The sequence below is a fragment of the Mustelus asterias genome, chromosome X (genome assembly GCF_964213995.1).
Source record: "Mustelus asterias chromosome X, sMusAst1.hap1.1, whole genome shotgun sequence".
In the NCBI taxonomy this organism is placed as follows: domain Eukaryota; kingdom Metazoa; phylum Chordata; class Chondrichthyes; order Carcharhiniformes; family Triakidae; genus Mustelus; species Mustelus asterias.
Genome location: NC_135834.1, coordinates 17,420,483 through 17,448,474, shown reverse-complemented (window position 1 = coordinate 17,448,474; position 27,992 = coordinate 17,420,483). Strand labels below are relative to the sequence as shown.

The 27,992-nt window shown below is 46.1% G+C and overlaps 1 protein-coding gene and 1 non-coding gene across 2 annotated transcripts in view; one reads left to right on the top strand and one right to left on the bottom strand.

Moving 5' to 3' along the window:
• The window catches only part of LOC144481934 (uncharacterized), a 71,410-nt gene extending 44,353 nt beyond the window's left edge, over positions 1-27,057 (top strand). The window contains exons 5-6 of the mRNA XM_078201103.1: positions 5,555-5,560; positions 25,614-27,057. Coding sequence (XP_078057229.1) covers positions 5,555-5,560; positions 25,614-26,967 — 1,360 coding nt within the window. The 3' untranslated portion in view covers positions 26,968-27,057. The remainder of the gene's footprint in view (positions 1-5,554; positions 5,561-25,613) is intronic.
• On the bottom strand, positions 18,706-18,777 carry trnae-uuc (transfer RNA glutamic acid (anticodon UUC)). Its single transcript has one exon. It is a non-coding gene; the product is annotated as a tRNA-Glu (tRNA).
• Positions 27,058-27,992: the final 935 nt, after the last annotated feature.

Sequence of the window (27,992 nt, the reverse complement as noted above, 5' to 3'; positions counted from 1 at the left end):
CAGTCCCCTTCATTCAAGCACCCAACTCGCCATGAACAAGAGCTCAAGAGTAGGGGCTGGCCTTGTCAGCAATGCTTCAATGGGACGCTGGTCTTGGTAAATAGACAGAATATTAACTACAAAATTGTTAAGGTCAAATAAAAAGTTGCTGCTAGGCTGTCATCCTGTCTCCATTTGTCACACTCCTGCCTCCTGTGTCAGGTGCTGGATTTTAGCAGAACGTTCTCTGTGCAGGACTGAGAATGCTGCTGCCTTGTCAGTGGTCTGTAAGAATGTGAAAGTCTCTTCGCCGCCTCCTGTTTAAACAACACAAAAAATAACTTGCCGTTAACTTGAGCAAGAGGTTCTGCTGGTGTTCTAGTCAATACTTCCCCCTTGTAATAGATATTTCTGCTCACTGTCATTGGCTTGTGCTGAGTATCAATTGGCAGTTGCAATAAAACATTCAACTTCATTGGCTGTCGAAGTACTTGTGAGAAGTGGATTGGTACATGTTTCTGGAAAGGATTGGAGATGGTGCAGTTTGGTCCATGGGGGTGAGGGAGGGTCACGTGGACAGACTGTTGCCTCGAGCAGAGAATACTAACACTGGAACTGAAGGATCAATTGGGAGACCTCACTTTTTTAGGATCAATTTAACAGGAGGAACCTTTAGAAGACATTGCCTATAAGGTGGTCAATATGCAGGTCATTGACTCAACGATACAAGGACCAAGCTGGTAGAAATGTATCCACCTTGGAGCCGCTGCGTTCATTGATAGACTGAGTGACTAATCTATCAACTAGTTAAAAACCCACTCAGCTACAAGCAGAACATTACATTGCAAAATGTTTCAGCGGTTTATGCTGATGTTAAAAATGCTCTGATATAATCTGCATGTTTTTCATTCAGTACAGTAAACACATCCTGGTGATAGGAGTGTTTTGCCCCATCAGCGCAGAAAAACTCCCACAATGCTCAAGTAAATTCAACCTTTTCCTTTATCACACTTATTGCAGATGGTGCCTAGGTGGGTGGAACGTGAGCCCCAATTATACAATGGTACAATTGATAAACGTGCGAGGGGACTACTGTACACAGATCTAAGTGGCATGACAGACAAGCTTTTAACTGTACCAATATCCAAGCATTCATTCTGTTTTGTAAAAGGAAGTTATTAAACTTCGACAAAATGCTGCTTGGGAGTATTGCTTCCATTTGTGCTCACCTTGTTTGGAGCATGAAGGCATTTGGGAGGGTGCGGGAAATGGATTTCAAAGGCGAGGAAAACAATTCAATGAATTAGCATTGTGTTCAATGGCTGTAAGGAGAGGCTCCACTCAGAGGGAGGGTTGAAGGATCCATTTAAAAATGAGTAAATGGAAGTAATGCCAGCATGAGGAAATGATCCAGAATAGAACATAGAACAGTACAGCACAGAACAGGCCCTTCGGCCCACGATGTTGTGCCGAGCTTTATCTGAAACCAAGATCAAGCTATCCCACTCCCTATCATCCTGATGTGCTCCATGTGCCTATCCAATAACCGCTTAAATGTTCCCAAAGTGTCTGACTCCACCATCACTGCAGGCAGCCCATTCCATACCCCAACCACTCTCTGCGTAAAGAACCTACCTCTGATATCCTTCCTGTATCTCCCACCACGAACCCTATAGTTATGCCCCCTTGTAATAGCTCCATCCACCCGAGGAAATAGTCTTTGAACGTTCACTCTATCTATCCCCTTCATCATTTTATAAACCTCTATTAAGTCTCCCCTCAGCCTCCTCCGCTCCAGAGAGAACAGCCCTAGCTCCCGCAACCTTTCCTCATAAGACCTACCCTCCAAACCAGGCAGCATCCTGGTAAATCTCCTCTGCACTCTTTCCAGCGCTTCCACATTCTTCCTATAGTGAGGTGACCAGAACTGCACACAATACTCCAAATGTGGTCTCACCAAGGTCCTGTACAGTTGCAGCATAACCCCACGGCTCTTAAACTCCAACCCCCTGTTAATAAAAGCTAACACACTATAGGCCTTCTTCACAGCTCTATCCACTTGAGTGGCAACCTTTAGAGATCTGTGGATATGAACCCCAAAATCTCTCTGTTCCTCCACAGTCTTCAGAACCCTACTTTTGACCCTGTAATCCACATTTAAATTAGTCCTACCAAAATGAATCACCTCACATTTATCAGGGTTAAACTCCATTTGCCATTTTTCAGTCCAGCTTTGCATCCTATCTATGTCTCTTTGCAGCCTACAACAGCCCTCCACCTCATCCACTACTCCACCAATCTTGGTGTCATCAGCAAATTTACTGATCCACCCTTCAGCCCCCTCCTCTAAGTCATTAATAAAAATCACAAAGAGCAGAGGACCAAGCACTGATCCCTGCGGCACTCCACTAGCAACCTGCCTCCAATCCGAAAATTTTCCATCGACCACCACCCTCTGTCTTCGATCAGACAGCCAGTTACCTATCCAATCGGCCAACTTTCCCTCTATCCCACACCTCCTCACTTTCATCATAAGCCGACCATGGGGGACCTTATCAAACGCCTTACTAAAATCCATGTATATGACATCAACTGCCCTACCTTCATCAACACACTTAGTTACCTCCTCAAAAGATTCGATCAAATTTGTGAGGCACGACTTGCCCTTCACGAATCCATGCTGACTATCCCGGATTAATCCGCATCTTTCTAAATGGTCATAAATCCCATCTCTAAGGACCTTTTCCATCAATTTACCAACCACCGAAGTAAGACTAACCGGTCTATAATTACCAGGGTCATTTCTTAAACAGAGGAACAACATTCGCCATTCTCCAGTCCTCTGGCACCATCCCCGTGGACAGCGAGGACCCAAAGATCAAAGCCAAAGGCTCTGCAATCTCATCCCTTGCCTCCCAAAGAATCCTAGGATACATTTCATCAGGCCCAGGGGACTTATCGACCTTCAGTTTATTCAAAACTGCCAGGACATCCTCCCTCCGAACATCTATTTCCTCCAGCCTATTAGCCTGTAACACCTTCTCTTCTTAAAAAACATGGCCCCTCTCCTTGGTGAACACTGAAGAAAAGTATTCATTCATCACCTCGCCTATCTCTACTGACTCCATACACAAGTTCCCACTACTGTCCTTGACCGGCCCTAACCTCACCCTGGTCATTCTTTTATTCCTCACATAAGAGTAAAAAGCCTTGGGGTTATCCTTGATCCGACCCGCCAAGGACTTCTCGTGTCCCCTCCTTGCTCTCGTAAGCCCCTTTTTCAGCTCATTCCTTGCTAACTTGTAACCCTCAATCGAGCCATCTGAACCTTGTTTCCTCATCTCTACATAAGCTTCCCTCTTCCTTTTCACAAGACATTCCACCTCTTTCGTGAACCATGGTTCCCTCACTCGGCCATTTCCTCTCTGCCTGACAGGGACATACCTATCAAGGACACCCAGTATTTGTTCCTTGAAAAAGTTCCACTTTTCATTAGTTCCTTTCCCTGACAGTTTCTGTTCCCAACTTATGCCCCCTAATTCTTGCCTAATCGCATAATAATTACCTCTCCCCCAATTGTAAACCTTGCCCTGCCGTACGGCCCTATCCCTCTCCATTGCAATAACAAAAGACACCGAATTGTGGTCACTATCTCCAAAGTGCTCTCCCACAACCAAATCTCACACTTGGCCCAGTTCATTTCCCAGTACCAAATCCAATGTGGCCTCACCTCTTGTCGGCCTATCCACATATTGTGTCAGGAAACCCTCCTGTACACACTGCACAAAAACTGCCCCATCCGAACTATTTGACCTACAAAGGTTCCAATCAATGTTTGGAAAGTTAAAGTCCCCCATGACAACTACCCTGTGACCCCTACACATATCCATAATCTGCTTAGCAATTTCTTCCTCCACATCTCTATTACTATTTGGGGGCCTATAGTAAACTCCTAACAATGTGACCGCTCCTTTCCTATTTCTAACCTCAGCCCATATTACCTCAGTGTGCAGATCCCCCTCGAAGTGCCTTTCCGCAGCCGTTAAACTATCCTTGATTAACAATGCCACACTCCTCCACCTCTTTTATCAGCTTCCCTACACTTAGTGAAACATCTATACCCCAATGCTATACCAGAGGGTGGTTGTGGATTTAGAAGGCAATGCTGGAGTGGGATTCCATCTGAGCAGCAATATTTTCAGGCCTCAAGAGTGGGATAGGGTGTGTTTCTCTAGCTGGGAACTAGTACACTTATGTGGATACCCCCTCCCTGTGCTAGGAACCGGCTTGGCTAGGGACAATCCACACCACGTGATTTTGCTGCCAGTTCTGCTTGTCTCTTGCCCCAGGCAGCACCAGATATCCCAGCAGCCATTGAGCACTGAGAAATTGGAAATGGCAACAATCTCTCGATTGCAGGAGAAAACAGCAAAACGCATCAAACACAACCAGGTAATGCTGCACCGAATCTATCATGTAAGGAGTTGGTGTTTGATTTCTATCTCTATCCAGATTGGACAGGCCTTGTATGGAGGTGTCAGTTAAACTAGACTCACGATGCTCTGTTCAATTTCTTTAAATAAGCCCAGTCTCCGAACAATTCCTGACCTTGAGGGGTGGGGGGGGAGGGGTGGGGGGGAGGGGGGGTGGGGGGGGTGGGGGGGGTGGGGGGGAGAGGGGGGGGGTGGGGGGAGGGGGGGTGGGGGGGGGGCGGGGGGGGGAGGGGGGGCGGGGGGGGGGAGGGGGGGTGGGGGGGGGAGGGGGGGCGGGGGGGGGAGGGGGGGTGGGGGGGGGGCGGGGGGGGGAGGGGGGGTGGGGGGGGGCGGGGGGGAGACGGACCCATTGAGTCTGTATTGACTTTGCGAAGAGCATTTGACCATATCCCCCTTTCAAATATCACAATCTTTATATGGGGTGGTCCTGCATTAATCTATAAACCAGTGGCAGATTAGAAATATTCTGTCCATTCCAACGCTCCTCTCTCCTGCAGTTCGCAGTTTCGGGAAGGGTATGTTCTCCTGGGAAGGAAAGAACTAACCACAGCCTGATTTGAATATTAGCCTCCTCTGATCCAAAGCTGAGATGGGGCTGTTGGGTCAGATCAAAGATGATTTTATTTTCTTGCTATGACTGGAATATCTCAAACTTCAGCTTGGAAAGAGCAATTTAAAATCGAGGGCTAAATTCCTGTATGAATCAGCCACACATTGGTGGCTGGGCGTTCAATAGTCTCAACATGTTCTGGGCCACAATACAATCTTGTGTTGATTGAACAGGACACATCTATTGAGCAATTTCTTCTTTAGTCAACACTTCAGAATGTCCTCAATCTTGGGTCAATTGAATCACGCGGCGGCACATTGAGGTAAAGTCTACCATTCCATAAAATGCACAATGTTTTCATTCTGTCAGTTAATGAAATATAGGATTGAGCAGGGATAGTCACCTGAGCCTTGTTGAGGCCATAACCCCATATACAGGCTGATATCAATTCGTGGTAATCAGCACTGAGTTACTATAAGGAGACTCCAGCAACAGGGCACTGAGATGGATGTGACTCAACGTCAGTCAATAGCAGAATGTCCCTTCTGCCTTTCTAAGCGGCCTCATCAGAACAGCAACTTCCAAACAAGCCTTGACCCTTGTTCTGAATCGAGTCAGTTTGGGACTGCTTCCTCCACCCACTTCCAGTTTGATGAACTTGAGAATATTGTGTGGGGCCAGCTGTCACCATCTGTACTGCTCTCTACTTTTTTTTCCTTTTCCACAGAACAATTAGATGCAGAATATGAAGCTGACAGCAGTGCTCACAAGCTCCATTTCCTAGTTGTGTGGCTGTTTCTGTGTGAAGCACTTGGATTATCATGGCTGCCAGTCAATCCAGATTTTAATGCGTTGGTTTCAGTCCACTTTAAGTCCGATTTCTCTCCTAAAGAGAGAAGTGTTTCATAAAGCTGACATTGACCTTTGATCATTATTTACCCCAGGTCTTGCTGCTGATAATCAGCCACTGATTCCTGTGGAACACCTGTCCAAATTATTGAGTGTATTTTTTGACTTGTCATGGAAATGTGTAACTTGACAATTGTGCTTTGGGCAAGGTTTGCTCTTCTGCCAAAATGCTTCCTGCTCATTGACGGGACATGCTGTTCACCATTAGTAAATTCAGTCCCAGGAAGTTGGCAGTGATGCGAGGTTTCACAAGAACAAAGAAAATTACAGCGCAGGAACAGGCCCTTTGGCCCTCCAAGCCTGCACCGACCATGTTGCCCGACTGAACTAAAACCCTCTACCCTTCCGGGGACCATATCCCTCTATTCCCATCCTATTCGTGTATTTTTCAAGACGCCCCTTAAAAGTCACTATCGTATCTGCTTCCACTACTTCCCCCGGCAACATGTTCCAGGCACCCACCACCTTCTGTAAAAAAAAAATCTGCCTCGTACATCTCCTTTAAACCTTGCCCCTCGCACCTTAAACCTATGCCCCTAGTAATTGACTCTTCCACCCTGGGAAAAAGCTTCTGACTATCCACTATGTCCATGCCCCTCATAATCTTATAGACTTCTATCAGGTCTCCCCTCAACCTCCGTCGCTCCAGTGAGAACAAACCAAGTTTCTCCAACCGCTCCTCATAGCTAATGCCCTCCATACCAGGCAACATCCTGGTAAATCTTTTCTGTACCCTCTCCAAAGCCTCCACATCCTTCTGGTAGTGTGGCGACCAGAATTGAACACTATATTCCAAGTGCGGCCACACTAAGGTTCTATAAAGCTGCAACGTGACTTGCCAATTTTTAAATTCAATGCCCTGGCCGATGAAGGCAAGCATGCCGTATGCCTTCTTGACTACCTTCTCCACCTGCATTGCCACTTTCAGTGACCTGTACACCCAGGTCCCTTTGCTTATCAATATTCTTCAGGGTTCTGCCATTTACTGTATTTCCTATGTATCCACGTAGCCAGCTCACCTCTGATCCCATGCGACTTCACCTTCTGCACCAGTCTGCCATGAGGGACCTTGTCAAAGGCCTTACTGAAGTCCATGTAGACAACATCCACTGCCCTACCCTCACCAATCATCATCGTCACTTCCTCAAAACTCGATCAAGTTAGTGAGATATGACCTCCCCTTCACAAAACCATGTTGCCTCAAGCTAGTATAATTAACTGTTTTGTATATAGCAAAGGTATTTGTGACATTACTTGGTTTTGTATCCTCTCTGAATGCTCTCTATTCAAGCTCCTTTATTGTTAAATGAGGAATTTTTATACTGTAGTTTAAGCAGCAATATGAAAGTCATTGTTCCCAGCAAAGTCTTCAACGCAGCAGCAGAAATATTCCCCAGCCTTCAAATATATATGCTGATAATATGATCCCTGGTTCTCGACACGGGGCAAGAGGGAATCCCTTCAATTGTGATGTGTTCCCATTTAGTGCCTGTGGCTGCATTTAACGCTGGAGTGGTTGTCTGGTCCATTAATCTTGCACTAGATTGAGATCCGGGTTTTTGGGAGAAAAGGGTCCAAATCCAACTTGTCCCCCAGGAATATTTGGGAGCAAGAACAAAAGTAACACGAAGTGCTTCCTAAATATAAAAAGGTCAGACAATGGGCCGGATAACACATTCCGAGGGTAGAAATTTCTATCCTGCTTTGTTTATCTGTCACTGGTTTGTGAGAAACTGACCCTGCCTCACTGGGGAGTGCAAAGAGACATGTTTGTCGGTGTGGCCTGGTGTCTAATGAATGGTGACATTTTAAAGGAAGTAAATTCCAATGAGAAAGTAAAGGCGTTTGTGGGCTTTCTTAATGAGTGTTGGCACGGGGGAACCAGGACAGGTTGATCTGGATCCCTACAAACTTGAAGCTCTTGACCCTTTCTAGTTCATCCCCATTGATGTAGACAGAGGCATGTCCTCCACTGCACTTCCTGAAGTCGATGACTATCTCCTTCATTTTGTTGACATTGAGGGAGAGATTATTGTTGCCGCACCAGTTCACCAGATTCTCTATCTCATTCCTGTACTCTGTCTCCTCATTGTTTGAGATCCGACCCACTACGGGGGGTGTCATCAGTATACTTGAAAATCAAGTTGGAGGGGAATTTTGCCACAGTCTTAGGTGTATAGCTGAGAACACCCCCTTGTGGGGCACTGGTGTTGAAGATGATCATGGAGGAGGTGTTGTTGCCTATTGTTAATGATTTGGTCTGTGGGTTAGGAAGTTCAAGATCCAGTCGGAGGGAGGAGTCGAGGCCCAGGCCACGGAGTTTGGAGGTGACTTTTGTAGGAATAATGGTGTTGAAGGCTGAGCTGTAGTAAATAAATAGGAGTTTGACATAACTGTCTTATCTAGGTGTGATGTGGAGATGCCGGCGTTGGACTGGGGTAAGCACAGTAAGAAGTCTCACAACACCAGGTTAAATAAACCTGTTGGACTTTAACCTGTTGTTGTGAGACTTCTTACTTATCTAGGTGTTCCAGGATTGAGTGCAGGGCCAGGGAGATTGTATCTGCTGATTTGATTTATTATTGTCACATATTACAGAGGTATTTCCTATCTGCATACAGTGAAAAGTATTGCTGCTTGCATGCTATACAGATAGAGCAGACTCTTCATAGAGAAGGAAACGAGTGCAGAATGCAGTGTTATAGTCATAGCTAGGGTGTAGAGAAAGATCAACTTAATATATGATAGGTCCATTCAAAAGTCTGACAGCAGCAGTGAAGAAGCTGTTCTTGAGTTAATTGATACATGACCTCAGACTTTTCCATCTTTTTCCCGATGGAAGAAGATGGAATAGAGAATGTCCAGGGTGCGTGGGGTGAATAATTATGGTGGCTGCTTTGCCGAGGCAGCAAGAAGCGTAGACAGAGCCAATGGATGGGAGGCTGATTTGTGTGATGGATTGGGCTACATTCACAACTGCTTGTAGTTTCTTGAGCAGAGCAGGAGCCATACCAAGCTGTGATACAACCAGAAAGAATGCTTTCTGTGGTGCATCTGTAAAGGTTGGGTGAGAGTTGTAGCTGTCATGCCAAATTTCAAAGAAAATTACAGCACAGGAACAGGTCCTTCAGCCCTCCAACCCACCGACCATGCTGCCCAACTGAATGAAAACCATCTACCCTTTCAGGGACCATATCCCTCTATTCCCATCCTATTCATGTATTTGTCCAGATGTCTCAAAAGTCACTATCGTATCTGTTTCCACTACCTCCCCCGGCAGCAGGTTCCAGGCACCCACCGTGTGCGTGTGCCCCTCGTAATTGACTCTTCCACCCTGGGGGAAAAAGCTTCTGACTATCCACTCTGGCAATGCCCCTCATAATCTTGTAGACTTCTATCAGGTCACACCTCAACCTCTGTCATTCCAGTGAGAACAAATCAAGTTTTCCCCAAACCTCTCCTCATAGCTAATGCCCTCCATACCAGGCAACATCCTGCTAAATCTTTTCTGTACCCTCTCCAGAGCCGCCTCATCCTTCTGGTAGTGTGGCAACCAGAATTGAACACTATATTCCAAGTGTGGCCACACTAAGTTTCTATAAAGCTGCAACATGACTTGCCAATTTTTAAACTCAATGCCCTGGCCAATGAAGGCAAGCATGCCATATGCCGCCTTGACTATCTTCTCCACCTGCGTTGCCACTTTCAGTGACCTATTCACCCAGATCCCTCTGCCCATCAATACTCGTAAGGGTTCTGTCATTTACTGTATATTTCCTATCTGTATTCGACCTTCAAAAATGCATTACCTCATTTGTCTGGATTAAATTTCACCTGCCATCTCCTCCCAAGTCTCCAAACAATCTATTTCCTCTGACGGTCCTCATCACTATCCACAAATCCACCAACCTTTGTGTCATCCGCAAACTTACTATTCAAACCAGTTACATTTCCCTCCATCAAACAGCAAAGGTCCCGGCCCTGATCCCATTTGTCACAGCCCTCCATTCAAAAACGCACCCTTCCACTACTACCCTCTGTCTTCTATGACCGAGCCAATTCTGTATCCACCTTGCCAGCTCACCTCTGATCCCATGCGACTTCACCTTCTGTACCAGTCTGCCATGAGGGACCTTGTCAAAGGCCTCACTGAAGTCCATGTCGACAGCATCCACTGCCCTACCCTCATCAATCATCTTCGTCACTTCTTCAAAACTTGATCAAGTTAGTGAGACACGACCTCCCCTTCACAAAACCATGTTGCCTCTTGCTAATACATCCATTTATTTCCAACTGGGGGTGAATCCTGTCTCTCAGGATCCTCTCCAATAATTTATCTACCACTGACATAAGGCTCATCAGCCTGTAATTATCTGGATTATCCTTGCTACCCTCCTTTTAACAAAGGAACAACACTGGTTATTCTTCAATCCTCTGGGGCCTCCCCTGTAGCCAGTGAGGATACAAAGATTTCTCTGAAAGCTCCAACAATTTCCTCCCTTGCCCCTCTGTTTTCTGGGGTATATCCTAGGCCCTGGGGACTTGTCCACCTTAATGTTTCTCAAGACCCCCAATACAGCCTCCTTTTTGATCTCAACATGACTCAAACTATCTATACACCCTTCCCCAGAGTCATCATCCACCAAGTCCTTCTCTTTGGTGAATACTGATGCAAAGTACTCATTTGACATCTCGCCCATTTTCTCTGGCTCCGTGCATCAATTTCCCTCCCCTGTCTGAGTGGGCCAACCCTCTCCCTAGCTACCCTCTTGCTCTTTATATGTATAGTCTTCTGAGAAATAAGAGGCATCGGTGGGCTTCGTTAACTGTCGTGTTGGCAGGGCGGGACCAAGACAGGTTGGTGACCTGTTATGGCAGTAGGTGGAGTTTTTTTTGAAGTGACTAGAATGGTTGACGAGGGAAGGGCCGTGGATGTCGTCTATATGGACTTTAGTAAAGTGTTTGACAAAGTCCCTCATGGTAGGTTGGTGCAAAAGGTTGGATCGCATGGGATAAAGGGGGAGGTGGCTAGATGGGTGGAGGACTGGCTTGGTCACAGAAGACAGAGGGTGGTAGTGGAAGGGTCTTTTTCCGGCTGGATGCCTGTGACTAGTGGTGTTCCGCAGGGCTCTGTATTGGGACCTCTGCTGTTTGTGATTTATATAAACGATCTGGAAGAAGGTGTAACTGGGGTGATCAGTAAGTTTGCGGATGACACGAAAATGGCAGGACTTGCAGATAGTGAGGAACATTGTCAGAGGCTACAGGATATAGATAGGCTGGAAATTTGGGCAAAGAAATGGCAGATGGAGTTCAATCCAGATAAATGCGAAGTGATGCATTTTGGTAGAACTAACGTAGAGGGGAGCTATGCGATAAATGGCAGAACCATAAAGGGTGTAGATACGCAGAGGGACCTGGGTGTGCAAGTCCACAGATCCTTGAAGGTGACGGCACAGGTGGAGAAGGTAGTGAAGAAGGCATATGGCATGCTTGCCTTTATAGGACGGGGCATAGAGTATAAAAGTTGGGGTCTGATGTTGCGGTTGTATAGAACGTTGGTTCGGCCGCACTTGGAATACTGCGCCCAGTTCTGGTCGCCACACTACCAGAAGGACGTGGAGGCTTTAGAGAGAGTGCAGAGGAGGTTTACCAGGATGCTGCCTGGTATGGAAGGGCTTAGTTATGAGGAGAGATTGGGTAAACTGGGGTTGTTCTCACTGGAAAGACGGAGGATGAGGGGTGACCTAATAGAGGTGTATAAAATTATGAAAGGCATAGATAGGGTGAACGGTGGGAAGCTTTTTCCCAGGTCGGTGGTGACGTTCACGAGGGGTCATAGGTTCAAGGTGAAGGGGGGGAGGTTTAACACAGATATCAGAAGGACGTATTTTACACAGAGGGTGGTGGGGGCCTGGAATGTGCTGCCGGGCAAGGTGGTGGAGGCGGATACACTGGGGACGTTTAAGACTTATCTAGATAGCCATATGAACGGAGTGGGAATGGAGGGATACAAAAGAATGGTCTAGTTTGGACCAGGGAGCGGCGCGGGCTTGGAGGGCCGAAGGGCCTGTTCCTGTGCTGTATTGTTCTTTGTTCTAGGCGAACTGCAGTGGATCCAGGCAATCTGGAAGGCCGGAATTGATTCATGCCGTTACTCACCTTTCAAAGCACTTCATAATGATGGATGTCAGAGCCTCCAGATGATAACTGCTTGGCTTTTCTTTGGTACTGGGATGATGGTCATCGAGCCCATTGTAAATGTATGAAATTATGATTTTTTTAAAGTCTCTTTTCATCAGCTCCACAGTGAGTGAGACCAGGAATAGCAGCAATATTCCAGTCCTGCAATCTCCAAACACTTGCTACCAGCAGAAAACATGTGAGATTTTGCTGAATGTATTTTCTCAGATGGTGAAGAGCAAATAATCATTATTGTGATCGATACCATCGGCAAATCACATTTAACAAACCTGAATTGGAGGACTTCAGAACATTGAGTTTTGATTATGTTGCTGCCCTGTTTTGAACCCGCAACCTGCTCACATCAACTGAAACCAGACAGACACATTTGTACTAAAATAAAGGCAAAATACTCTGAATGTTGGAATATGAAACAAAAACTCAATGCTGGAAAATCTCATCAGGTCTGACAGCATCTGTGGAGAGAGAATAGAACCAACGTTTTGAATCTGAAAAGTCATTCGGCCTGGAAATGTTGGCTCTATTCTCTCTCCACAGATGCTGTTAGACTTGCTGAGATTTTCCAGCACACTGTCTTAGAAATATTTGTATGTCGTTTTAATCTTAGAAGGGATAAATAATTCACCTTTATTGTTGAACATTAACTGAATACAGTGTCTTACACTGTTATATTCCCCCTTACCTCAGCAGTTCTGAACATACTCAAATCCAACACATTTCACTTACTCCCGTTTCCAGCTCTAACGGTTCAGAAAGCTTCCCTCAAACATGCACATTGCAGCCGATTGCTGTTGAGTTATGTTTTCTTTGGTTGAGAATGTTGAACCGACTACCAGAAGTTTCAGAGATCCAAGACTGAGCTGGACGCTCTGTTGCGAAATCACACTCTGAAAAGATCATTCACCAGCTGAACATGGCAACAGATTCACTCGGTCACATGAATGGTTCACACACCACCAGTCATATATGAAAATCAGATACTTCATGTTTGCGAAGGGACTCAGTTTGATCACCTGCTAACAGTCCAGCTTTAAATGGTTAAAGGATTTAATCCACAATGCCCATATTCTTACTGTCACGACACAGTTTAAGACGTCTGTGTACAGAAGGAGAAACTAACTTCACTTTAACTGCTAAGTTACCAGTGAATTCAAATCTAACAATGTGGACTATTTTGTTCCTGCTTCAACCTTGGTCAAACTGGTAGAGACACGTGCACCTTGTTATATTAATTGCATTCTTAATTTTATATTTTCCCTAAGGCTGCAATCAGTATCACATGAGATATAATAACAGCTGTAACAATGTGGCTTTCCATTGGGGGATCCCTGACCCAGCATTCCACAGCGAGGCAGAATGGATCGAAAGCACAACTGCACATGCGCATTACGGAGTGTGGTTTGGGCATGCGCAGTGCTCCTCTGACGCCCGAGCTGCGGAGAGCGGGTGAGAAATTGGCGGCTGCAGCAGAACGACACTTAGTGGCTGAGCGGGAGAAATGGAGCCGGCGGAGTGGGCAGGGAGGGTTCATAAACACTTGGTGCAGGCCGCAGACCTGGTATCAGAAACTCGCGGCCCCGCGTTTGTAGCGAACAGACTGGCGATGGCCCGGGGAACGGCTGTGCAGCAGGGCGCATGCGCGCTCACCGTGTTCCAGGCAGCAGGAGGAGAGAATGTTGAGAGTTTCTATCCTGGACACTCACTGATGGATTTTGGAAATTCCTTTTACAGGGGAATAGAAGAGGGCATTTACATACAGAAAACTCAAAACAAGCGAAATGTTTGTCTCTTAATTTCTATTCTGGACTGATAGTGATGGACTATAGGTGGCACAGTGGTTAGCGCTGCTGCCTCACAGCGGCAGGTCCTGGGTTCAATTGCAGCCTTGGGTGACTATCTGTGTGGAGTTTGCACGTTTTCCCCGGGTCTGCATAGGTTTCCTCTGGGTGCTCTGTTTCCCTCCCACAGTCCAAAGATGTGCAGGTTGGGTGGATTGGTCATGCTGAATTGTCAGTTAGTATCCTGAGATATGTAAGTTAGGGGATTAATAGGATTGTGGGGATAGGGCCTGGGTAAGTGCTCTGTCAGAGAGGCTGTGCCAAACGGCCTCCTTCTGCACTGTAAGAATTCTATGATTCTGTGACATTTTATAATTGACTTTTTACAGGATATTACATGACCATTTGTAAACTGGAAACTCAAACCAAACATCACATCTAACAGAGTCACTCAATTCATCAGGCCACAATATTATTAGTCTCTGAGTGTAAGTATCGAATTCCAGTTTATTAACAATCATGTGTAAAATTTATTCCCTACATTCTGCTGTACACCTTGTCGAAAATCATGAATCTATTTCCTTTAATCCTTTTATGATCAGCTAATTGGAACAGCTTTTTTTAATCTACCTTACTGTCATCAACTTGTATACCTCTATCAAATATCTGCTCAATCTCCTTTGCTTTAGGCAGAACAACCCCGACATCACCTAACAATTAAAATCATTCTGGTAAATGTCCTCTGCACCCTCTCCTCCTCCATAATGTGTGGTGATTGCTGGTTTGCACAGACCCAGATGTTCTGTGTCTGTGTCAGTGACATCATCACACAGTGACATTCCCCCCACTCTCTGGGAATTTCCTCAACTGGGAGATTTTTCTCTGACTCCAGTGCTTCCGATATCACTCCAGCAGGAGATTTTAACCTTAAAAAGGAGACTTTCTTTCAGAGATGAGAAATTTTGACCACTCATCTACTGTTTAGAATTTTTCGTGCTCTGCTGTGTTATCTGAGAGGTTCCATGCCTCTGGGGGCTGGTGTGACTCCTTTACTATAGATCTGAATCCATTTGCAACCATTGCTCTGTTTCACCTGTGCCCATCCCTGATCATCTCTCTGCCATTCTCTAACTCCCTCTGTTCTAATAATGGGTGTTTTTAAGTTCTTTCATAATTCACTGACAATTTTGCTGACTGTCTAAATGAGATTTGGGCCACTGCCCATCCCCTGACCGTGTTGCTGGCTTCCCAGCGTTATCTTCCCACAGTATCTTTCATAGTCAGGGCTTGCTTTTCCTGCGCTATATTCCATTTCTCCTCCACTTCTGAGCTTATATTGAGCACAGAGTTCTGCACCTTTTTCCCTGTGATTCATTTTGAACAAGGTGTAACTTTGACTCTGTTTCTCTCTCCACAGATACTCTCAATATATTGTCAATCCATACTTGCCTGCGGAGAAGATAATCTTTGACCTTCTTGAACTGCTGCTGTCCATGTTGTGAAGGTGCTCCCACAATGCTGTTAGGTAAGGAGTTACAGGTTATTCCCCCAGCAATGATGAAGGAACAGTGATATATGTCCAAATCAACAACAACAATTTGTGCTTGTATAGCATTTTTCATGTAACGCAATGTTCCAAATCATTTCACAGTTATGTTCCAAATAACATTTGACTTTGAACCACATAAAGAAATATTTGGGTGGGTGACCAAAAGCTTGATCAAAGAGGGAGGAAATCTTAGAGAAAAGTGAGGGGGAGAGGTTTATGGAGGTTCCAGAGGTCAGAGCGGGCGGCACGGTAGCACAGTGGTTAGCACTGCTGCTTCACAGCTCCAGGGACCTGGGTTCAATTCCCGGCTTGGGTCACTGTCTTTGTGGAGTTTGCACATTCTCCTCGTGTCTGCGTGGGTTTCCTCCGGGTGCTCTGGTTTCCTCCCACAGTCTAAAGATGTGCCGGTTAGGTTGATTGGCCATGCTGAAAATTGCCCTTAGTGTCCTGGGATGTGTAGGTTGGAGGGATTGGTGGGTGAATATGTAGGGATATGGGGGTAGGGCCTGGGTGGGATTGTGGTCGGTGCAGACTCGATGGGCCGAATGGCCTCTTTCTGTACTGTAGGGTTTCTATGATTTCTATGAGAGCCTTGGAATCTGACAGAATTGAGCGATTTAAATACAATATGCTAAAGAGACTGGAATTTAAGGAGCAGGGGATTGTAAACTGGAGGTGATTACAGAGATAGGGAGGGGTGAGCTCAGTGAGGCGTTTGAAAACAAGGATCAGAAAATTTAAAATCGTGCTGCTTCTTAGCCTGAAGCCTTTGTAAGTCAGTGAGCACAGGGGTGAGGGGTGAACAAAACTTGGTGCGGGTAAACATGCAGGGAGGGGATCAGCTGGGCTGAATGACACTGCTTACTGACAGCACTGCTGTGCCTAGTAACCATCTACTCTGCTCAGTTTATATGTGGGGAGGCGATGGCCGAGTAGTATTATCGCTAGACTATTAATCCAGAAACTCCGATAACGTTCTGGGGACCCAGGTTCAAATCCCGCCATGGCAGATGGTGGAATATGTATTCGATAAAAAAAATCTGGAATTAAGAGTCTACTGATGACCATGAAACCATTGTTGATTGTCGGAAAAACACATCTGGTTCACTAATGTCCTTTAGGAATGGAAATCTGCCGTCCTTACCTGGTCTGGCCTACATGTGACTCCAGAGCCACAGCAATGTGGTTGACTCTCAACTGCAACTTGGTATGGCCAGCGATGCCCATACCCCACGAATGAATTTAAAAAAAAATTTCTTAATAATGTTTGAGACTGGAGTCTTGAACCTGCTGATCAATAAGGTATTAACTAGAATCTTCCATCTCTTTCCTCTTTTGTTCCTCTCCAACTTATAAATCTTCACCATTTATTCTGGGTCGGCACGGTAGCACGGTGGTTCACTGCTGCTTCACAGCACCAGGGATGGATCTGGGTTCAATTCCCGGCTTGGGCCACTGTCTGTGTGGAATTTGCACGTTCTCCCCGTGTCTGCGTGGGTTTCCTCCGCTTGCTCCGGTTTCCTCCCACATTCTGAAAGACATGTTGGTTAGGTACATTGACCCGAACGGGTGCCGGACTGTGGCGATTAGGGGAATTTCACAGCCTACTTGTGACAAATAAATAAACTTTTTTACTTTTAAACTTTATTCTAACCTATGAATTGCATCATCTCATACTTTTCTGTGTTATTTTTCTGACATGATGCTGCCCATTTAATATCTAAACTCTTCCAGTTTGGATAAATTTGAAACACAAGATTTGCAGTGGGGATTGAAGTGGGGACTTTCTCCTGTAAAGTTGCAGTGATAATGAGTGTCCTGGGGAAATGAGTGTGAATCCCCCAGCCCCGGACACAGGGGAACTGACCATCCATCTCTAGCTCTTATTCCCAAACAGAAAATACTGCCAATAATCAGCAATTTTGTGGAGATCATAGAAACCCTACGGTGCAGAAAGAGGTCATTTTGGCTCATCGAGTCTGCGCCGACCACAATCCCACCCAGGCCCTACCCCCATATCCATACATATTTACCCACTAATCCCTCTAACCTACGCATCTCAGGACACTAAAGGGCAATTTTTAGCAGAGCCAATCAACCTAACCCACACATCTTTGGAGATGCCGGCATTGGACTGGGGTAAATACAGTAAGAAGTCTCAAAACACCAGGTTAAAGTCCAACAGGTTTATTTGGTAGCAAGTGCTACCTTCGCTAAAGCTAGTGGCTTTTGCTACCAAATAAACCTGTTGGACTTTAACCTGGTGTTGTTAAACTTCTTATAATAATCAGCAAGTCAGCCTGAGTCTGTGGCTGCTCTCACCATCTGAGACCATCACAATGTCCGGCTGATTGACAGCACCTCCGGACCAATAGGAAGAGAGGGAGCGGGGCTGGGCGTCCAACCAATAGGAGTGCAGGAGGGGCGGGGCTGTGAGTAGAGTATGCGTAGTGTGGGTAATGGGGGCAAGTGCTCTGATGTCCAATGGGTAAGTGGGCTCGGAGGCAGCGATGGATCCGGCGGGTGGGGGAAGAGGCTTCATAAACATGTGTAAACCGCAAACCCAGAAAAATAATTTCCCGTTTGCACGGAGCGGAGCCCAGTTTTTATTTCCCCGTTTCTGACCCGAGTTCACGGCGGTCATGTCGCTCGCGGCCAATGTGCAGTTGTGCGCCTGCGCCATCGCCATCTTTGTGAGGAGCAATGTAAGGACGGTGCATGCCCAGTGCCCATGTTTGTTGGGGGCAATGTGAGGACAACGAATGCTCAGTTTCCGTGTTTGTTGGGGGTAATGTTTTTCAATTTTGGGAACTGGATAGTCTGGGTTTCTTTCCCATGGAGCAGAGGAGGCCGAGGGGGGATCTAATAGAGGCGGACAAAATAGATAGGCTCTAAAACTAGAGGGCATAGAATCATAGAAACCCGACAGTGCATCGAGTCTGCACCGACCACGATCCCACCCAGGCCCTATTCCCTACATATTTTACCTGCTAATCCCTTTAACCTCTCGAACCTACGCATCCTGGGACAATAAGGGGAAATTTAGCATGGCCAATCAACCTAACCCGCACATCTTTGGACTGTGGGAGGAAATCGGAGCACCCGGAGGAAATCCACGCAGACACGGGGAGAATGTGCAAACTCCACACAGACAGTGACCCAAGCCGGGAATCAAACCCAGGTCCCTGGAGCTGTGAGGCAGCAGTGCTAACCACTGTGCTACCGTGCCACCTGAAAAATTCCTTCCCTGACCGGGAATTGAACCTGGGCCACGGCGGTGAAAGTGCCGAATCCTAACCACTAGACCACCAGGGAACATAGGTTCAAGGGGAGAGATACAAAAGGGTCCAGAGGGACAATTTTTTCACACAGGGTAGTGAGTGTCTGAAGCAAGCTGGCAGAGATAGTAGTAGAGGCGGGTACAATTTTGTTTTTTTAAAAAGAGTTTAGACAGTTACATGGGTATGATGGCTATAGAGGGCCAAACACGGGCAACTGAGTCTAGCTTAGTGGTTAAAAACAAAGGGGCGGCATGGACAAGTTGGGCCAAACGACCTGTTTCCATGCTGTAATCCTCTATGACTCTGAGATAGAGGAGATTGTAAGAATCTTTTCCCTATGGTAGACCAAAGGGCAAAGGTCTATGGTGAGGAGTGTTTTCGAGGGGATGCGAGGAAAGAATTTTCACTCAGAGGGTGATGGAATGTGAAAAGTGCTGCCTGACTGGGTGGTGGAGGCAGGAACTCGCTCTCAATATTGTAAAAAGGAAGACGGAAGCTTATGTAGGGATGAGGAAACAAGGTTCAGATGGCTCGATTGAGGGTTACAAGTTAGCAAGGAATGAGCTGAAAAAGGGGCTTACGAGAGCTAGGAGGGGGCATGAGAAGTCCTTGGCGGGTCGGATCAAGGAAAACCCCAAAGCTTTTTACTCTTGTGTGAGGGATAAAAGAATGTCCAGGGTGAGGTTAGGGCCGGTCAAGGACAGTAGTGGGAACTTGTGTATGGAGTCAGTAGAGATAGGAGAGGTGATGAATGAATACTTTTCTTCAGTGTTCACCAAGGAGAGGGGCCATGTTTTTGAGGAAGAGAAGGTGTTATAGGCTGGAGGAAGTAGATGTTCGGAGGGAGGATGTACTAGCAGTTTTGAATAAACTGAAGGTCGATAAGTCCCCTGGGCCTGATGAAATATATCCTAGGATTCTTTGGGAGGCATGGGATGAGATTGCAGAGCCTTTGGCTTTGATCTTTGGGTCCTCACTGTCCACGGGGATGGTGCCAGAGGACTGGAGAGTGGCGAATGTAGTTCCTTTGTTTAAGAAAGGCAATAGAAATGATCCTGGTAATTATAGGCTGGTTAGTCTTACTCCGGTGGTTGGTAAGTTGATGGAAAAGGTCCTTCGGGATGGGGTTTACGACCATTTAGAAAGATGCGGATTAATCCGGGATAGTCAGCACGGATTCGTGAAGGGCAAGTCGTGCCTCACAAATTTGATAGAATTTTTTGAGGAGGTAACTAAGTGTGTTGATGAAGGTAGGGCAGTTGATATCATATACATGGATTTTAGTAAGGCGTTTGATAAGGTCCCCCATGGTCGGCTTATGATGAAAGTAAGGAGGTGTGGGATAGAGGGAAAGTTGGCCGATTGGATAGGTAACTGGCTATCTGATCGAAGACAGAGGGTGGTGGTGGATGGAAAATTTTCGGACTGGAGGCAGGTTGCTAGTGGAGTGCCGCAGGGATCAGTGCTTGGTCCTCTGCTCTTTGTGATTTTTATAAATGACTTGGAGGAGGGGGCTGAAGGGTGGATCAGTAAATTTGCTGATGACACCAAGATTGGTGGAGTAGTGGATGAGGTGGAGGGCTGTTGTAGACTGCTAAGAGACATAGATAGGATGCAAAGCTGGGCTGAAAAATGGCAGATGGAGTTTAACCCTGATAAATGTGAGGTGATTCATTTTGGTAGGACAAATTTAAATGTGGATTACAGGGTCAAAGGTAGGGTTCTGAAGACTGTGGAGGAACAGAGAGATTTTGGGGTCCATCTCCACAGATCTCTAAAGGTTGCCACTCAAGTGGAGAGAGCTGTGAAGAAAGCCTATAGTGTGTTAGCTTTTATTAACAGGGGGTTGGAGTTTAAGAGCCGTGGGGTTATGCTGCAAGTGTACAGGACCTTGGTGAGACCACATTTGGAATATTGTGTGCAGTTCTGGTCACCTCACTATAAGAAGGATGTGGAAGCATTGGAGAGAGTGCAAAGGAGATTTACCAGGATGCTGCCTGGTTTGGAGGGTACGTCTTATGAGGAAAGGTTGAGGGAGCTAGGGTTGTTCTCTCTGGAGCGGAGGAGGTTGAGGGGAGACTTAATAGAGGTTTATAAAATGATGAAGGGGATAGATAGAGTGAACGTTCAAAGACTATTTCCTCGGGTGGATGGAGCTATTACAAGGGGGCATCACTATAGGGTTCGTGGTGGGAGATATGGGAAGGATGTCCGAGGTAGGTTCTTTACGCAGAGAGTGGTTGGGGTGTGGAATGGACTGCCTGCAGTGATAGTGGAGTCAGACACTTTAGGAACATTTAAGCGGTTATTGGATAGGGACATGGAGCACACCAGGATGATAGGGAGTGGGATAGCTTGATCTTTTTTTCAGATAAAGCTCGGCACAACATCGAAGGGCCTGTTCTGTGCTGTACTGTTCTATGTTCTATGTATTTAAGAAGCATCTGGACAAGCACTTATATCAACGAGGTACAGTAGACGATAATTCAAGTTCAAGTAGATTGGATTAGTATAGATAGGTATTTATTGGGCTGCACGGTAGCACAGTGGTTGGCACTGCTACTTCACAGTGCCAGGGACCCGGGTTCGATTCCTGGCTTGGGTCACTGTCTATGTGGAGTTTGCATGTTCTACCCATGTCTGCGTGGGTTTCCTCCGGGTGCTCCGGTTTCCTCCCACAATCTGAAAGATGTGCTGGTTAGGCACATTGACCTGAACAGGCGCCGGACTGTGGCGACTAGGGGAATTTCACAGTAATTTCATTGCAGTGTTAATGTAAGCCTCACTTGTGACTAATAAATAAACTTTAATGGTGGGCGTAGATATGCTGGGCTTGTTTCTGTACAGTATGATACAGTGAGGGAAGGGGTGAGGGAGGAGAGGGGTGGCGGGAGGAGGATTCAAAACCTGAATAAGAAGCGCTCGGTGCTGTGTTCGCACCAATTGTGCCACGGCAGCAGCTGTCTGAGTTGGAGGCCCGAGTTAACGGCCGCCATCTTTATGGGAGCAGTGGGCAGCAGGGCCATGCATGCTCATCCTACTCCAGGCAGCAGGAGGAGAGAATGTTTTGATTTGATTTATTGTCACATGTATTCGTATACAGTGAAAAGTATTGTTTCTTGCATGCTATACAGACAAAGTATACCATTCATAGAGAAAGGAAGGAGGCACGGCAGAATGTAATCTTGCGGTCATAGCTAGGGTGTGGAGGTGAATTTCTGGACACACACTGATGGCTTTTGGAAACTCTTTTTACAGGGGATTAGGAGGGGAGCATTCACCTTCTCCAAAGTCACGTTTCTCTCTCCTGAATTTATATTGTTGAGAATAAGTACAGACTTTCTTCTTGCAGAATATTAAAATTGGAATTTCAGAGGAGAAACTCAATTCAAACATCCCATTAAAGGTGGACAAAATCATTCGATTCAGCGGGACCTGGATATTATCAGCTTTTGTATGCAAGTATTGAGTTCCAGGTCATTACCACTCAGCTGCTGAGAAATTTCTTCCTCACACACTCCTGAATCTCTTGCACCAATTGATACATATGTGTCTTGTAATCCTTTTATAATCAGTTATTGCAAATTCCTTTTCTTTCTGTACCTCATGTAAACTGATCATTAACTTTTCCACCTCTATCAAATCTCCATTCAATCTGATGAAGAGTCATCCAGATTTGAAACAAAGAAAATTACAGCGCAGGAACAGGCCCTTTGGCCCTCCAAGCCTGCATCGACCATGCTGCCCGACTGAACTAAAACCCCCTACCCTTCCAGGGACCATATCCGTCCATTCCCATCCTATTCATGCGTTTGTCAAGACGCCCCTTAAAAGTCACTATCGTATCTGCTCCCACTACCTCACCCGGCAGCGTGTTCCAGGCACCCACTGAACCTCTGTATAAAAAAAAAACTTGCCTCGAACATCTCCTTTAAACCTATGCTCCTTAGTATTTGACTCTTCCACCCTGGGGAAAAGCTTCTGACTGTTCACTCTGTCCATGCACCCCACAATCTTGTAGACTTCAATCAGGTTGCCCCTCCACCTCTGTCATTCCAGTGAGAACAAACCAAGTTTCTCCAACCTCTCCTCATAGCTGATGCTCTCCATACCAGGCAACATCCTGGTTAATTTTTTCTGTACCCTCTCTGAAGTCTCCACATCCTTCTGGTGGTGTGGCAATGTTCCAAGTGCAGCCTAACTAAGGTTCTATAAAGCTGCAACATGACTTGCCAATTTTTAAACTTGATGCCCTGGCCGATGAAGGCATGCCTTCTTGACTACCTTCTCTACCGGTATTGCCACTTTCAGTGACCTGTGAACCTGTACACCCAGATCCCTCTGCCTATCAATACTCTTAACGGTTCTGCCATTTACGTACAATTCCCATGTGTATTAAACCTTCCAAAATGCATTACCTCACATTTGTCTGGATGAAACTCCATCTGCCATCTCTCCATCCAAGTCTCCAACTGATCTGTATCCTCTGACGGTCCTCGTCACTATCCGCAATTCCACCAACCTTTGTGTCGTCCGCAAACTTACTAATCAAACCAGTTACATTTTCCTCCAAATCATTTACATAAATTAAAAACAGCAAAGTTCCAGCACTGATCCATGAGGAATGCCACTTGTCACAGCCCTCCATTCAGAGACGCACCCTTCCACTGCTACCCTCTGTCTTCCATGACCGAGCCAGTTTTGTATCTATCTTGCCAGCTCACCTCTGATCCCATGCGACTTCACCTTCTGTACCAGTCTGCCATGAGGGACCTTGTCAAAGGCTTTACTGAAGTCCATGTAGACAACATCCACTGCCCTACCCTCAGCAGTCATCTTCATCACTTCCTCGAAAAACTTGACCAAGACATGACCTCCCCTTCACAAAACCATGTTGCCTCTCACTAATACATCCACTTATCTCCAAGTAGGAATAAATCCTAACAAAAAATCCTCTCCAATAATTTCGCGACCACTGACGTAAGGCTCACCAGCCTGTAATTACCTGGATTATTCTTGCTACCCTTCTTAAACAAAGGAACAACATTGGCCAGTCTCCAATCCTCTGGGACCTCCCCTGTAGCCATTAAGGATACAAAAATTTCTCTCAAGGCCCCAGCAATTTCCTCCATTGCCCCTCTCAGTATTCTGGGGTGCATCCCATCAGGCCCTGGGGACTTGTCCACCTTAATGTTTTCTAAGAACCCCAATACCACCTCCTTTTTGATCTCGTCATGACCCAAACTATCTACACACCCTTTTCGAGACTCATCGTCCACTAAGTCCTTCTCTTTGGTGAATATTGATGCAAAGTACTCATTTAATACCTCGCCCATTTCCTCTGGCTCCACGCATAGATTCCCTCCCCTGTCCTTCAGTGGGCCAACCCTCTCCCTGGCTACCCTCTTGCTCTTTATATATGTATAAAAGGCCTTGGGACTTTCCTTAATCCTGGTGGCCAATGACTTTTCGTGACCCGTTTTAGCCCTCCTTACTCATTGCCTAAGTTTCTTCATTAAATGTCGTGCTTAAAAAAGAAAGCATCAGCCCAGGATATAAACTGAGAAAATACAAAGATTCGATTTGGTTTGAGTTTTGTTTGTGTAAATGCTCCCCGTCTAATCCCCTGTAAAAGGATTTTCCAAAAGCATCAGTGTGAGTCCAGGATAGAAATTCACAACAATCCCTCCTCCGTTGTGGGTCAGATCCCAGACAACGATGAGACATAGCACAAGAAAGAGACAGAGAACCCAGCAAACCAGCAACAATTCTCCCCCCGCCCACCCTGAGGGAGACAGCCATCGACCGCAGGTAGCGCAGCGGAGGGCACGCCTCCACCCACACCAATGGGGACAAAGCACAAGCGGTCAAGAGCTTCAGGCCTCCAGGTGTCTGGACCATAAACAAACCGTCCCAGTCCCTCCACGCCGAGTGTTGTTCTCTCTCCCCAGATCCTGTCAGACCGCCTGAGATTTTCCAGCAGTTTCTGTTTTTGTTTCAGGTTCCAGAAGCTGCAGTAATTTGCTTGTGTTTCCCTTCAAACTATTTTGCTTCAAGCAGAACAACCCCAGTTTCCCTGATCGCAGTGGCAGCACTGTGTGCCATCTGCAAGATGCACTGCACAATGCACCAAAATTCCTTTTGCAGCACCTTTGAAGCCCGCAACCTTTATACCCAAGAAGGACAGAGGTGTACACGGATACCACCACCTGCAGGTTCATATCCTTGTCACACAGCATCTTGAGTTGGAACTATATCACACTGTGTAACTTGGAAGTGATGGTGTCCAGATACACCTGCTACCCTGGTCCTTCTCGGTGGTGGAGGGTTTGTGAGATTCTGTCAGAGTTCTGGTTAAGATGTAGATATATGCAATATTTCTCCTTCACCCTTTTGTTCTCCCACTTCTCTCTGTCTATCTTTTTCTCCCTCTCATCTCTTGTGGGCAGGAGTCTTGTGCAATCCCAGATTTTCTGCCAGGTTCCCTTCCATGAAAGACATTAGTGAACCAGTTGGGTTTTTACAAAAACCTTTTATGGTTTTTCCTACCTCCCAGCCTTACAAATTACCAGTTACATTCAGTTCAATTTTACAACCTGCCTTTGTGTTTTTGTGGGTTCTCTCTCACTTTTTTTTAACTTTAAACCAATTTTACAGGGTATTAGAAGAGGAGGATTTGCAGTCAGGAAACTGAAACCAAATATCATATTAGGATTTGAAAGAGTTGCCCAATTTATCGTAACCAGAATATCATTGAATATTGAAAATGGAAGGAAAAAGCACCGTTTGCAGTGGGGAGAAACCTTACACGTGTTTTGTATGTGGACAAGAATTCAGCCGATCTGCTGGTCTGTCACAACACAAATGCAGTCACACTGGGGAGAAGATGTGCAAATGTGGAGACTGCGGGAAGGGTTTCAAATACCCAAGTGACCTGAAAAAGCATCAACACAGTCACACTGGGGAGAGACCTTTCACCTGCCCCACATGTGGGAAGGGATTCACTCAGTCATCCCATCTGCTGAGACACCAGCAAGTTCACACTGGAGAGAGGCCTTTCTCCTGCTCCCAGTGTGGGAAGGGATTCAATCAGTCATCCCAACTGCTGTCACACTATCAAGTTCACACTGACAAGAAACCTTTTACATGCCCAGAATGTGGGAAGTGCTTTAAAAGTTCCAGGGAACTGACGTCCCATCAACATGTTCACACTGATCGGAGACCATTCAGCTGCTCTCACTGTGGGTCTGCATTCAAGACATCATCTGAACTCATTAAACACCAGCAAATTCACACTGGAGACAAGCCCTTCACTTGTTCTGACTGTGGGAGGGGATTCACTCAGTTATCAGCCCTGTACATACACCATAGAGTTCACACTGGGGAGAGACCATTTAAATGTCCAGACTGTGGGAAGTGTTATAAAAGTTCCAGTGAACTGATGTCCCATCAACTTGTTCACACCAATGAAAGACCATTCAGATGCTCTCATTGTGGGACTGGGTTCAAGACATCTTCTAATCTCACTGCACACCAGCGAGTTCACACTGCGGGGAGACCATTCAAATGTCCAGATTGTGGGAAGTGCTTTAAACGTTCTGGGGAACTGATGTCCCATCAACGTGTTCACACTGATGAGAAACCGTTCAGTTGCGCTCACTGTGGGACTGGGTTCAAGACATCATCGAATCTCGCTGCACACCAACGTGTTCACACTGGGGAGAAACCTTTTAAATGCACAGACTGTGGGAAATGTTTTAAAAGATCTGGAAATCTAGTTTCCCATCAACATGTTCACACAGACAAGAAACCATTCAGGTGCTCTCACTGTGGGTCTGGGTTCAAGACATCATCAAAGCTCAGTGTACACCAGCGAGTTCACACTGGGGAGAGACCGTTCATCTGCTCCCAGTGTGGCAAAGGATTCAATCAGACGTCCACCCTGGTGAGACACCAGCGAGTTCACACTGATGAGAAACCCTTTAAATGCCCAGACTGTGGGAAGTGTTTCAAAATTTCTGGGAATCTGATGACCCACCAACGGGTCCACACTGATGAGAAACCATTCAAGTGCTCTCACTGTGGGTCTAGGTTCAGGACATCATCTGATCTTATAGTACACCAGCGTGTTCACACTGGGGAGAGACCATACACCTGCTCAGACTGTGGGAAGGGATTCACTCAGTCATCTGCCCTGGTGAGACACAAGCGAGTTCACAACTAACTACAGGGATTCAATTTTGCTGTTATTCACGTTTAGGTCGGATCCATGTTCCTTGGGGTCAGTTTCTGCTGATGGTCATCAACCCCAGCTCAGTTATAGGTGTTAATATTCTGAATAAAAGTTAAATAAATCAGCTTTGTGAAAACAACCATGTGTGTCAAGTCTTTTTAATATTTCTGAACCAAGTTTCTTCATTTCGAAGGGCTCTCCCTCCTGCCTCCTCCATCCTCACCTTCAACAACAAGTATGAGGAGCTCATGGAACTTCTTTGTCACTAAGATTGAGACAATCTGATCAGCTGCCTCTCCTGCTGGGGTGGGCAGAAGGGGGGATCAGGATATTGAATTTGATGATCAGCTATGATCAAAATGAATGGTGCAGCAGGCTTGACAGGCCGAATGGCCTCCTCCTGTTTCTAGTCTCTATGTTTCTATCCTTTCCACTAGTGCCCTGGACAAAAAGTCTCTTAAATCTCCCCTTCTCTGACTCCTGAACCCACATCTTTCTTTATTTTATCTCCCCTCTTCATTCTCACTCTGTCCACGGGACCCATTTCCTGCACCATTGACTTTTTCCTGTGAAAATGATCACACAATGTCACTGTGTCTACTGACATTTTTAATGGTTCTCTATGTTTCCAAGTTGGGCCGAAGGGCCTGTTTCCATGCTGTAAACCTCTATGACTATGACTATGTTCAGGTATTGTTCCTCTCACTTTCAAATCTTTCCTTGATGATCTGCTATCACCACCACCTCAAAAATAAAAAAATTCCTTGACCAATGTCCTTGTGAACCCCCTGGCCAATCTCCAGCCTCATTTTCCTCTCCCATGCCCTGGTCATCTCCCAATCCATGTTTTGATTTGATTTTTTATTGTCACGTGTTAGCATACAGTGAAAAGTATTGCTTCTTGCGCGCTATGTAAAGCTTACCGTTAATAGAGAAGGAAAGGAGAGAGTGCAGAGTGTAGTGTTGCAGTCATAGCAAGGGTGTAGAGAAAGATCAACTTAATGCAAGGTATGTCC